This window comes from Salmo salar, chromosome ssa10, assembly GCF_905237065.1.
Source record: "Salmo salar chromosome ssa10, Ssal_v3.1, whole genome shotgun sequence".
Classification (NCBI taxonomy): Eukaryota; Metazoa; Chordata; class Actinopteri; order Salmoniformes; family Salmonidae; genus Salmo; species Salmo salar.
Window position 1 is genome coordinate 119,454,351 of NC_059451.1, and position 13,093 is coordinate 119,467,443.

Here is a 13,093-nt window from a genome sequence, read left to right on the forward strand (position 1 = left end):
GCACAGAGGGAGGGAGGGAGGGATGGGGGTAACAGCACAGAGGGAGGGAGGGATGGGGGTAACAGCACAGAGGGAGGGAGGGAGGGATGGGGGGTAACAGCACAGAGGGAGGGGGGGGTAACAGCACGGGGAGAGAGGGGGGGGTAACAGCACAGAGGGAGGGAGGGGGGTAACAGCACAGAGGGAGGGAGGGGGGGTAACAGCACGGGGAGAGAGGGGGGGGTAACAGCACAGAGGGAGGGAGGGGGGTAACAGCACAGAGGGAGGGAGGGGGGTAACAGCACAGAGGGAGGGAGGGGGGTAACAGCACGGGGAGAGGGAGGGATGTGGGGTAACAGCACGGGGAGAGGGAGGGATGGGGGGTAACAGCACGGGGAGAGGGAGGGAGGGGGGGTAACAGCACAGAGGGAGGGAGGGATGGGGGTAACAGCACGGGGAGAGGGAGGGATGGGGGGTAACAGCACAGGGAGAGGGAGGAATGGGGGGTAACAGCACAGAGGGAGGGAGGGATGGGGGTAACAGCACAGAGGGAGGGAGGGAGGGAGGGATGGGGTAACAGCACAGAGGGAGGGAGGGAGGGGTAACAGCACAGAGGGAGGGAGGGGGGTAACAGCACGGGGAGAGGGAGGGATGAGGGGTAACAGCACAGGGAGAGGGAGGGATGGGGGTAACAGCACAGAGGGAGGGATGGGGGGTAACAGCACGGGGAGAGGGAGGGATGGGGGTAACAGCACAGGGAGAGGGAGGGATGGGGGTAACAGCACAGAGGGAGGGAGGGGGGGTAACAGCACAGAGGGAGGGAGGGATGGGGGTAACAGCACAGAGGGAGGGAGGGAGGGAGGGATGGGGGTAACAGCACGGGGAGAGGGAGGGAGGGGGGTAACAGCACAGAGGGAGGGAGGGGGGTAACAGCACGGGGAGAGGGAGAGGGATGGGGGTAACAGCACGGGGAGAGGGAGGGAGGGGGGTAACAGCACGGGGAGAGGGAGGGAGGGGGGTAACAGCACGGGGAGAGGGAGAGGGATGGGGGGTAACAGCACGAGAATGGGAGGGATGCTGGGGGAGGGGTGGGAGACGTTGTAGGCCGAGAGCCGAGAGAGAGAGAGAGAGAGGCTGAATAACTGCCTAATAACTTAACACTAGAAAATAACACAGATTTCACGCACAGTGTATCTTTAAATAGGTTACGTGGAGAACCGCTTACCATAAATATCTGTATTTTCAGGAGCCAACATATATAAAAAAACAAAATCATTGTTCGGTCTTTTAACTTTTTTTTTTCTTATCTGTTTTTTCCCTCTATTTTTTCGATTTGTTCCTTCCTTCTGTCTACCTTGACGGCAGGGTTTCGTTCATCCACCCTGCCCCTTATCCATCTGTCCCTCATCCAATAAACAAGGAAAAAAACTCATCCAACCGAAAAATTGCGCAATGTGAATTAGTAAAAAAAACATACAAATTAAACGAAACACGGCCACAGTCGACTCATCACGAAAATAACCCACAGAACAGCAAGAACACACTACTATTTTTTAGCATCGTTATCACTGTAATGATCTTACTCCTAGATACTGGTGCAGGCGGAGGAGTGTTCCCCTCTCCTTCCGGCTCAGCCAAATAGCCCAGGGGTATATTAATTAGTCAGATACTGTTGCAAAATGTTTTGCAATGGAAACCGTTTAATCCAAAGAGTTTCTATTGGACAAATTCAGTTAGGTCTCTCTCCATTTTCATTCCGTTTGCTCCGCTTGTTTCCGTTTGGCTCCTAGAGTAAACAGTAAATGGTTTCTGTTCGTTTTCATTTTGCAACGGAATCGGACTAATGAATACACCCCAGCATCCTGGCATAGAGTTGGAAACAGGGCTCACCCCCGCCCCCCCCTAGCTTTTCCATTATCGCTTCTGTGACTGTGTGCCCTCTATCCAACTCTATGTCACTGGTCATCAGTGATATTTCTCTTAATAATTTCACAGTGTGGTAGTAGTAGGACTAGGTGGGTAGGATGGGGTGATAGGGGGAAATCCAGGGCTGGGTAGTATCATCATTGTATCGCAACTGGAACAGGGAATCATCATATCATAATAACCACTTACAGCAACGATTAGAAAACAACTAGAAACCCGGAAGTCCATTAAAAGTAAACAAAATGTCCGCCTTTCTTGCTCCTTCACGTCTCCTTCCTTCCAGTCACATTGGGGGTGGGGAAGGCTTCTGATTGGTTGCAGCATAAACTGATGGGATGGCCCATGTTTTCTGGCAGAGTGGGGGTTGGAGAGGGAAGGGGGTGTGGTCTAAGGCTGACTGGAATCAATTGGCTGGAGGGCAGGAATTGACAGGGTGATATGGAATCAGGAGAAAGGAATGTGGTTGGTTGGTCGGTCATATGTGTGATTGGCAGGTCGTAGGGAAAATCCATTGGTTAGGCATGCTGCAGTGCCCGCCTCTTTCGGCTGTAGTAGTGACGGAGGCCGGTCTGTCTGGCAAAGTTCATCATGTAGTTTTGTTTACGGGTGCTGTAGGGAGACAAAGACAGTGAGAGAGAGAGAGAGGGAGGGAGGGAGGGAGGGAGGAATAGGATGGTGACCGTTAGTAACCAAGGAAGAGGCATTTACAGTATCTACACACGCATCCATGCCCACACCGTCTGAAATACACTCACACACAGTCTCGTATGCAAGCTCACACATTCCTAGATCCATGTTGGTATTATCAGTTGGATTTCACCTCTAACCTCAAACATTCAAACTAAGCAAATAGTGGACTATTCATAACTTACTTTATATTGAACTGTGTGTATATATATATATATATATATATATATATATATATATATATATATATATATATATATATATTGATCAACAGCTGGTTTTGACATGTTCTCAATGGCAGTATCATAAGCAAAGAGTCAACAGGACAAGACATGATGGGACACAACAGACACTAGCTACAGACAGGGTCACAGACACTAGCTACAAACAGGGTCACAGACACTAGCTACAAACAGGGTCACAGACACTAGCTACAAACAGGGTCACAGACACTAGCTACAAACAGGGTCGGGGTTTCTGGGGGGGGGGGGGTTCTAACTCTGATCAGGGTTCTAAGGTTCTAAGGTTCTATAGGAAGAGTGTTTGAGCTCATTGAGTAACATCCATATCAGAAGGGGAAAACAAACAGACCAACAAAAGGGGGGGGGAGGGGTGTGGGGGGAGGGGAGAAACTGAACTAAATAGACACAAAGAGAAGCCGTGATTGAAGATCGCTCTTCTTGCTTAGCCTGTCATTGCCTCGTCCATCCAGCAGGTGATGCCAGGAGCGCAGCATGTGGCCCCCTGCAAAGCGGGGGGGTAGAGAAGGGGATGGGAGGGGGGGGCTGACAAAGTGGGATGTCTGTCTTTCCGCTTCTGTGTTGTTGTTTTTTTTGTCTCCTTCACAGTGCGAGTTAGAGGACGGCCAGTATGGAGAGGGCTCCTGATTCACAGAATGATGTTTTCCATGGACAGGCAGCCATGGATGGGCGGGGATGGGGGATGGGGGATGGGGGCTTTGCAACGTTGGAATTAAAAAGCCATCATGCAAGGTGTTGGATGGAGGTTGGTTACTCTGATGAAGGGCTTGATGAGTTCTAGGTCTTTTGTTTATGTGGATGTCTTGAGCTCTGGAAGTTATGCCGTATCTGCATTACACCACCGCTAGTGTGAATAACGTGTGTACCGAGCGAATGATCAACGTTTGATGTCCACATTAGAATGAAGCGGAGGTTGTAACATGTGCCTCTCTCTGTGTTTGTGTCAAAGTCAGCCTCAGCATCAACTCCTTATTGGGGCTGTGTGCAGACATGTAGCAAGACCCAAAACACTCAAATGGAAGCAATAGGAACAACAGACATTCATATAGTGATGGCTTGCATCACACATATACACACACACATTGATTGATACCATTGAGATGTGTGTACTGTTTGTGTGTGTGTGTGTGTGTGTGTGTGTGTGTGTGTGTGTGTGTGTGTGTGTGTGTGTGTGTGTGTGTGTGTGTGTGTGTGTGTGTGTGTGTAAAATATACAGACCAATTGAAGTTTACACAAAAGGTGATTTTTTTTAGTTGAGAAATAGTATTTCAGATATCTCATATAGGTATTGGACCACTGGTGATATTTATAATATCCACTACCTAGACATTGATGTTAGCAGTCATGTCATTATGTCTTTCTCCTGATGTCTGCTTCCTCAAAAGTGTGGAGATATCAGTTCTGTCTGTGTCATGGATAAACCTTTCAGAAGAGCCTGCCTCTGGATTATGACTGTAGGTGGCCTGTGTGTGTGTGGAGGTGGTGGTGGTGTGTGTGTGGAGGTGGTGGTGGTGTGTGTGTGGAGGTGGTGGTGTGTGTGTGTGGAGGTGGTGGTGGTGTGTGTGTGTCTCTCTGTGGAGGTGGTGGTGTGTGTGTGTGTGTGGGGGGGGGTTAAGGCGAGGAAGAGGATGACAGAAGAGGAGGGTCAGGGGTATAAGGTGGGGGGTGTCGTCACAGGAGGAGGGGACTGCATTCGGGGAGAAGAGGAAGACTTACCTGACTCTACAGCCATGCCACAGGGAGCAGAATACAGAAGAGAGCAGAGGTTAGAGCGCGAGAGGGGAGGATGGGGATGCTGCTGGCTCGCAGAAAGATCCGGGGGGGAAGGAACCCCGGCCGCCTGGGGAGGCGAAGGGGGCCCAGAGAGACGGGGGGGGGGGAGCGAAAGAGAGGAGAGGGAGCAGGGAGTAAGAGAGTCAGAGAGAAATAGAGGTGAAGGGATATAGAATGTGGGGAGAGAGACAGAAAGATGTAAAGACAATAACAGATGGAGAGAAAAAGGACCAAACACATCCAGAAAGAAAGAGAGGGAAGAAAGAGAGCGGGAAGGAAGGAAGGAAGGAAGGAAGGAAGGAAGAGAGATGGAAGGAAGAGAGAGGAAGGAAGGAAGGAAGGAAGGAAGGAAGGAAGGAAGGAAGGAAGGAAGGAAGGAAGGAAGGAAGGAAGGAAGGAAGGAAGGAAGGAAGGAAGGAAGGAAGGAAGAGAGATGGAAGAAAGAGAGAGGGAAGAAAGAGAGAGGCAGAAGAAAGAGAGTCAGAAGAAAGAGAGGCAGAAGAAAGAGAGCGGGAAGGAAGGAAGGAAGGAAGGAAGGAAGGAAGGAAGGAAGGAAGGAAGGAAGAGAGAGAGAGAGAGGGAAGGAAGGAAGGAAGGAAGGAAGGAAGGAAGGAAGGAAGGAAGGAAGGAAGGAAGGAAGGAAGGAAGGAAGGAAGGAAGGAAGGAAGGAAGGAAGGAAGAGAGAGGCAGAAGAAAGAGAGAGGCAGAAGAAAGAGAGAGGCAGAAGAAAGGAGGAAGAAAGAGAAAGGTAAGGAAGAGATATTGGAAGAGGAGGAGGAGATGGAAGAGGAGGAGGAGATGGAAGAGGGGGAGGAGATGGAAGAGGAGGAGGAGATGGAAGAGGACGAAGAGGAGATGGAGAAAAAGGAGAGGGAGGAGGAAGAGGAGAAGGAGATTGAGAAAGAAGAGGAAGGATGAGGAGATGTAAGTGGAGGAGATGAGGAGAAGGAGAAAGAGGAGGAAGAGACAGAAGACATAATAGGACATGATGAGCCAGCAGGAGAGCACAAGCACAGGCGGTGGAGGAAGAGAAGCAATATGGTCACGCATGTTAGTGTCGTGAGATCAGGGAGGAGAGGAGAGACACACGATGACAAAGAAACAATTGAAAAGGAGGAGAGGAGTGGTGGTGGAGTTGTGGAACAGAGAGACAGAAATAAAAAAGAGAGAAGTGTGAGGATCGAACGGTTATTCTGTTCAGCAGACACTGTTGTTGAATGTTGAGAACCAACCGTAGGAGTAAAGAGAGTAGGAGAGGACAGGTCAAGGCCACACCAAACCAGGGACAGCTCAGGTAAGGTGTGTGTTTTTGTGTAGTTTGCATGTTGACTCTACACATACAAGACCTTGTTCTATAGATATCATTCCACTCTGCGTGAAGTGGTACAAAACAATGGGCTATCTGTTGTTTGCCAAATGACTAAACACCTACACTAAAAGGAACTACACCAAGCCTTTACATGCACGTTACATGACCGGTAGATGAAACACTTGCAACGCATGACATTCTTTTAACATGTTATAATCAATGACCTTTATCATTGACATGAAGCTTTCAGCAACATGCAATAGGCAATAAAATGCTCTAAGCTTCTGCTATGTAGACGGCTATGCAGGTGTGTAGACGGTGTGTGTAGACGGTGTGTGACGGTTTGTGTATGCATTAGGTGGTCTCACACAATGTTCAAATAGACCAAAGTCACTGTGAAGTCACTAACCAGCACTTTGTGGAAAACCGTCTTGGTCACAACATCCTGTCTTTATTTTTCCTTCCTGTCTGTTGAGCACACACTGTGAGGGTGTAACTTTCCTCCTTGCTGTTGAGCAAGTGTGTGTGTGTGTGTGTGTGTGTGTGTGTGTGTGTGTGTGTGTGTGTGTGTGTGTGTGTGTTTGTCAGTTTATGAGGAGAGAGGCGTGTGTTTTTGGGGCAGACTGAGGTTCTCTAGGTTCTCAGACTGAGGTTCTCAAGGTTCTCTAGGTTCTCTAGGTTCTCAGACTGAGGTTCTCTAGGTTCTCTAGGTTCTCAGACTGAGGTTCTCTAGGTTCTCTAGGTTCTCAGACTGAGGTTCTCTAGGTTCTCTAGGTTCTCTAGGTTCTCAGACTGAGGTTCTCTAGGTTCTCTAGGTTCTCAGACTGAGGTTCTCAAGGTTCTCTATGTTCTCAGACTGAGGTTCTCTAGGTTCTCAGACTGAGGTTCTCTAGGTTCTCTCAGTTCTTTAGGTTCTCAGACTGAGGTTCTCTAGGTTCTCAGACTGAGGTTCTCTAGGTTCTCTAGGTTCTCAGACTGAGGTTCTCTAGGTTCTCAGACTGAGGTTCTCTAGGTTCTCTAGGGACCAGGGGTACCAGGTTGGTCGGAGATACTCACAGCACTACTTCCACGTGGTCCAGCGCCCACTGGTCATGTCCCGCTCCGTCGTGACGTGGCTGCCACCACCGCAGCTCCACCCCTTTAACTCTCGCCTCTCTGGGGCAGGCGACAGGAGGACAGGAGGTCAGAGGTCAAGAATAGGCAGTTAGCGTGTCAGTAGGTGTTTTTAGACTAGTGGACATCAACCTCGCTGCTGGAAAGTAACAGGTTGTTCATGGAAACACTGGATTAACTAGTCAGGTGTGTTAGCCCTGGACTGGAATGAAGACTAGCACACTCTTTAGTTTTGTGTGTGTGTGTGTGTGTGTGTGTGTGTGTGTGTGTGTGTGTGTGTGTGTGTGTGTGTGTGTGTGTGTGTGTGTGTGTGTGTGTGTGTGTGTGCGCCTGTACGTGTGTTAGTGTTGTGTTCACTCACAGTGGGATGTTGTATGAAACCCTCTGGGCCTTGATGAAGTCTTTGGGCTGGTGTTGGGCGATAACGTGCCAGCTGACTCCATTATTGACCGTGTACTGCAGCAGAACTGCCCTGTCCACTGTGTCAGCCTGGTCCAGGGCTGTGTTACAACTGTCTGTCTGGGACACACTGCCTATCTGCAGCACGAACATGATCTTACTGTAGGAGAGAGGGGGAGAGAGAGAGAGAGAGCGAGGAAGGGTGAAAGGGGAGGGGAGGGGGGGAGAAGGATGAGAGAGAGGGGAAGGTGGTGGGGGGGGGGGGATTTTGGAGAGAGAGAAAGAGGGAGGGAGAGAGAGAGTTCTGGTAAGAATACCTTGGTATTTTTGGATGGATTAGGTCCTACAAATTTAGCCTCTAAGTTTTCCATTTTAGTCTTGCTGTATATTGATCTCAATGGCCTCAGTAGTGGGTTAGGACAAGCTATGCTAGGCTAGGACAAGCTATGCTAGGTTACGCTACACAAGTATGGTCCTGTGTGGGCAAGGCTAGGACAAGCTATGCTAGGCTAGGCTACACTAGTATGGTCCTGTGTGGGCAAGGCTAGGACAAGCTATGCTAGGCTAGGCTACGCTAGTATGGTCCAGTGTCCACTAGTATATGGCTCGTGTGACGTCAACAGGTTTGGTGACCGCAGGCCTCGTCTTACAGGTACTGTGCTGTATAACAAACTTCTCTCACTGTACCTTCAGTAGTTGGATAGACTGTGGGCTAGGCTAGGCTAGGCTAGGCTAGGCTAGGCTAGTACAGTACAACTCATTGTCCAGTCCATACCTGGCTCGTGTCAGGTCCAGAGGCTTGGTGACCGCCTGCCTTATCTTGCAGCCGTTGAAGTAGAGCGAGTCTCCGTGGGCGTGGGGAGAGAGCTGGCCACACCCACTACCCACCCCTCCCCCTTGGATGAGTTGCCAGCTCTCCTCTGACACGCTGCCTGACTCAAAGTTATCCTTTATGGAGCTAGGTAGGTCACTGCTGGACAGAGAGCAGTCATCACCTGGGAGATGGAGGCAGGAGAACCAATGTGTATTCTAGATTTCAATCAATCAATCAATTGTCAATAAGAACTCTCTGTAAAGAAAGACAGCAGACTGAGAGGAACCAGATTCAGAGGGGTAGAAGGTAAGGCCATCAGGTTATGATTACAAGAGTGATTTGTGTCAGTGTTGTAGTCTTTGTGTTAGTGTTGTAGTCTTTGTGTTAGTGTTGTAGTCTTTGTGTTAGTGTTGTAGTCTTTGTGTCAGTGTTGTAGTCTTTGTGTCAGTGTTGTAGTCTTTGTGTCAGTGTTGTAGTCTTTGTGTTAGTGTTGTAGTCTTTGTGTTAGTGTTGTAGTCTTTGTGTCAGTGTTGTAGTCTTTGTGTTAGTGTTGTAGTCTTTGTGTCAGTGTTGTAGTCTTTGTGTTAGTGTTGTAGTCTTTGTGTCAGTGTTGTAGTCTTTGTGTTAGTGTTGTAGTCTTTGTGTCAGTGTTGTAGTCTTTGTGTTAGTGTTGTAGTCTTTGTGTCAGTGTTGTAGTCTTTGTGTTAGTGTTGTAGTCTTTGTGTTAGTGTTGTAGTCTTTGTGTCAGTGTTGTAGTCTTTGTGTTAGTGTTGTAGTCTTTGTGTCAGTGTTGTAGTCTTTGTGTTAGTGTTGTAGTCTTTGTGTTAGTGTTGTAGTCTTTGTGTCAGTGTTGTAGTCTTTGTGTTAGTGTTGTAGTCTTTGTGTTAGTGTTGTAGTCTTTGTGTCAGTGTTGTAGTCTTTGTGTTAGTGTTGTAGTCTTTGTGTCAGTGTTGTAGTCTTTGTGTTAGAGGTTGTAGTCTTATCAGTTACCCACCATGGTGTCCCTCATCACAGATGCAGACCACCCCGCTGGTACAGTAACCATGACCACTACACATCCCAGGACATGCCTCCCCGATGTAGACATGGTCCACCCCCCAGCCATGACGCTCGCCAGCACCCTCCTTCTGGATCCAACGGAACTGCGTGGCTCTGCAGGGGTGGAGACGGAAGGGGAGGAGATGAGACAAAACGTTTAGGACTTGCTTTATCATACAGTCAGGGAGTGACTATCAACACCCCGAATGACAGCATCCAGTTTCAGGGCTTCTGGGGCGGTGTACGAGTTAAGTTCTAAACGCATGATCTGAAACCAGCAGCCTTCTGTTACAGCGGTCCTACCCTGAGGAGATGTGGTCAGATACAAACAGCGGTCCTACCCTGAGGAGATGTGGTCAGAAACACACAGCGGTCCTACCCTGAGGAGACGTGGTCAGAAACACACAGCGGTCCTACCCTGAGGAGACGTGGTCAGAAACACACAGCGGTCCTACCCTGAGGAGACGTGGTCAGATACAAACAGCGGTCCTACCCTGAGGAGATGTGGTCAGAAACACACAGCGGTCCTACCCTGAGGAGACGTGGTCAGAAACACACAGCGGCCCTACCCTGAGGAGATGTGGTCAGAAACGCACAGCGGCCCTACCCTGAGAAGACGTGGTCAGAAACGCACAGCGGTCCTACCCTGAGGAGACGTGGTCAGAAACACACAGCGGTCCTACCGAGGAGATGTGGTCAGAAACACACAGCGGTCCTACCCTGAGGAGACATGGTCAGAAACACACAGCGGTCCTACCCTGAGGAGACATGGTCAGAAACACACAGCGGTCCTACCCTGAGGAGACGTGGTCAGAAACACACAGCGGTCCTACCCTGAGGAGACGTGGTCAGAAACACACAGCGGTCCTACCCTGAGGAGACGTGGTCAGAAACACACAGCGGTCCTACCCTGAGAAGATGTGGTCAGAAACACACAGCGGTCCTACCCTGAGGAGACGTGGTCAGAAACACACAGCGGTACTACCCTGAGAAGACGTGGTCAGAAACACACAGCGGCCCTACCCTGAGGAGACGTGGTCAGAAACACACAGCGGTCCTACCCTGAGGAGACGTGGTCAGAAACACACAGCGGTCCTACCCTGAGAAGACGTGGTCAGAAACACACAGCGGCCCTACCCTGAGGAGACGTGGTCAGGCAGCTGAACAGTGACCCTGGTCCAGCTGGAGCTGTTGACTGGACTGTAGATGGTGGACTCATGGAACATGAAGGGAGAACAGCCCACGTTGTTCACAGAGGAGGGAATACACTCTGATTGAACCAGCTGCCATGAGTCAGACCTGGACAAGGAGAAAGGGAGGATGGAGGGGGAGAGAGAGAGAGAGAGAGGAGAAAGAAGGGTTGTGGTCAATTACTTTTTAATGAGGAACATTTTGTATTTAGAATTTCAGTTTACTTCCTGAATTGACTGAATTGAAATGGATTCGACCCAATCACTGTATATACGAATGGACAAAGCCATCGGTCACGTGACACCATTTATCTTTGTGAAGACTCAATAGCGCATTTGGAACCCAAGAAGTTGGTTAAGATTGTGTCTTGTGGAAAATGTATGTAGACATTACATGTGCAGTTTGAGCTACTTCGGGAAGTGGCTTTGCAGGCTAGCTCAGTGCTGCCCCCTCTCATTGATTATCTCAAGTTGAAGGCCGACCGAGGTACTGCAGGCTACTAAATTATCCTTATTAAATATAAAAGGATATCTGGTGAAATAGAAGTAATTATTGGTACCATGATTGTCTTCAAAATGTGTATTTGTTTACACATAGATTGCCATTTTCCCCTTTACTGTAATATGGGATTCTGTTTTCTGTAAACAATGCAATGCAGTACCGCGGTCTGCCTTGATCTTCCTGGCATCAGTGATGGGGGGGGGGGCAGTCATTCTCCCCTGAATTGACCCAAACCCTGGCTGTGTACTGTGTGAGGAAGGCATTGAGCTAGCGCATCGGAACACTACATTAGCAGCATAGATAAGAATATCTATATCTCTTTCTCTCTCACCTGGCATCCTTCCTGTACTGCAGCAGGACAGAATGGTGGTCTTCACAGCTGTCTGCCTCACAACCAACCACAATCTACACAGAAGACAGAGGAGAGTAGGACTTAGGAGATACAAGAAATGATAACAGTAACAGTTACCTTAAACTGTGTGATGTAGCCATGTTGTAAATGCTAAGAGGTTTGCAGCAGCTATCCAAAACCAAAAATTCATTCTATCCTTTTCAAAGGAGGCCCCTCTTGAGATTAAATATGGTGTTCCACAGGGATTGATTCTTGGACCTCTATTATTGTCGATGTTAATTATGTAAGACTGTAGGATGGTGCCAAGCTGTAAATGATGAGAGGTTATACCTTAAACTGTAGGATGTACCCAGGCTGTACGATGAGCTCGCGGGTGGCCAGAATGTTGTGTGTTTTGTCCTGTTTCTTATTGGGCCAGTAGAGGTGGAAAGAGGGGTTCCCACAGAAGCCTGCTGTACGCACCGCGTTGGGATAGAAGCTCCAGCTCTCCTCATGTGACACACCCTCTGAGAGAGAGAGAGAGACGGGGGGGGTACAAAAAAGAGAAGAAGAATAGTTGGTTCTCCATTGTCTTTTTTTAGATTTGTCTAAGGGCATATAAAAACCTAGAAAGAGACTCCCATTCCTTTCCGAAGGTGATACAGCACAATCTGTTTACCGTCATCGAAGTTGTCGAGCAAAGTGGAGGGGTTGATGTCAGACCCTCCCACCAGGATGTTGTCGACGGCCCACTGAGCGCGCTCCGGCCCGGATGTCGCCAGACCAGAGGAGACGTGGAAGGGCTGCCACCACCGCAACCGTGTAGCATTAGATAACGCCGCCTCTGGTATCACGATGTAATCACGCCTCACAGACACATACTTCAGATAGTCCATCTCATGGAGCAGGGTCCAGGACACACCTGGGGGAGGGAGGGAGGGGGGAGGGATGGATGGATGGATGGAGGGGGAGGGATGGGGGGAGGGAAGGGGGAGGGAGGGAGGGAGGGAGGGGGAGGGATGGATGGATGGATGGAGGGAGGGAGGGAGGGAGGGAGGGAGGGAGGGAGGGAGGGAGGGAGGGAGGGAGGGAGGGAGGGGGAGGGGGGAGGGGGAGGGATGGGGGAGGGAGGGGAGGGAGGGAGGGGGGAGGGAGGGATGGATGGAGGGAGGGAGGGAGGGAGGGAGGGAGGGAGGGAGGGAGGGAGGGAGGGAGGGATGGATGGATGGATGGATGGAGGGATGGAGGGAGGGAGGGAGGGATGGATGGATGGAGGGAGGGAGGGAGGGAGGGAGGGAGGGAGGGAGGGAGGGAGGGAGGGAGGGAGGGAGGGAGGGAGGGATGAATGGATGGATGGATGGATGGATGGAGGGAGGGAGGGACATTAGGTTAATCGTTAGGATTCCCCTTCTGGTTTTCCATCAGGTTAATCGTTAGGATTCCCCTGCTGGTTTTCCATCAGGTTAATCGTTAGGATTCCCCTGCTGGTTTTCCATCAGGTTAATCGTTAGGATTCCCCTGCTGGTTTTCCATCAGGTTAATCGTTAGGATTCCCGTGCTGGTTTTCCATCAGGTTAATCGTTAGGATTCCCGTGCTGATGGAGCTACGTGGATTTGTTTGTAAATGTCTATCTGTTTATGTTGTTTCATACCTCCATCTGTGGAGTAGTCCAGCAGCACTCCCTCTTTACGACAGGTTGGACGATGGCACATGGTCATGTTGTCTTCACTGCCAATCCTGGCCCAGTATTCTACAAACCTGAAGAGGAAAA

At 49.8% G+C, this 13,093-nt stretch overlaps 1 protein-coding gene across 6 annotated transcripts in view; it reads right to left on the bottom strand.

Annotated features, from left to right (window-relative positions):
- Positions 1–1,874: 1,874 nt before the first annotated feature.
- LOC106561737 (reelin) overlaps positions 1,875–13,093 on the bottom strand; it is a 331,862-nt gene continuing 320,643 nt past the window's right edge. For 3 of the 6 annotated variants that reach the window (XM_045688532.1, XM_045688529.1, XM_045688528.1), the window contains 10 exons: positions 12,974–13,080; positions 12,001–12,243; positions 11,673–11,848; positions 11,322–11,395; positions 10,436–10,597; positions 9,255–9,412; positions 8,222–8,441; positions 7,409–7,606; positions 6,991–7,089; positions 4,569–4,692 (listed from right to left, as the gene is read on the bottom strand). In XM_045688532.1, coding sequence (XP_045544488.1) covers positions 4,575–4,692; positions 6,991–7,089; positions 7,409–7,606; positions 8,222–8,441; positions 9,255–9,412; positions 10,436–10,597; positions 11,322–11,395; positions 11,673–11,848; positions 12,001–12,243; positions 12,974–13,080 — 1,555 coding nt within the window. In that variant the 3' untranslated portion in view covers positions 4,569–4,574. Of the gene's footprint in view, positions 2,515–4,568; positions 4,693–6,990; positions 7,090–7,408; positions 7,607–8,221; positions 8,442–9,254; positions 9,413–10,435; positions 10,598–11,321; positions 11,396–11,672; positions 11,849–12,000; positions 12,244–12,973; positions 13,081–13,093 lie in introns of those variants that run through there. The other 3 variants (XM_045688533.1, XM_045688530.1, XM_045688531.1) reach the window with 2 other exon arrangements.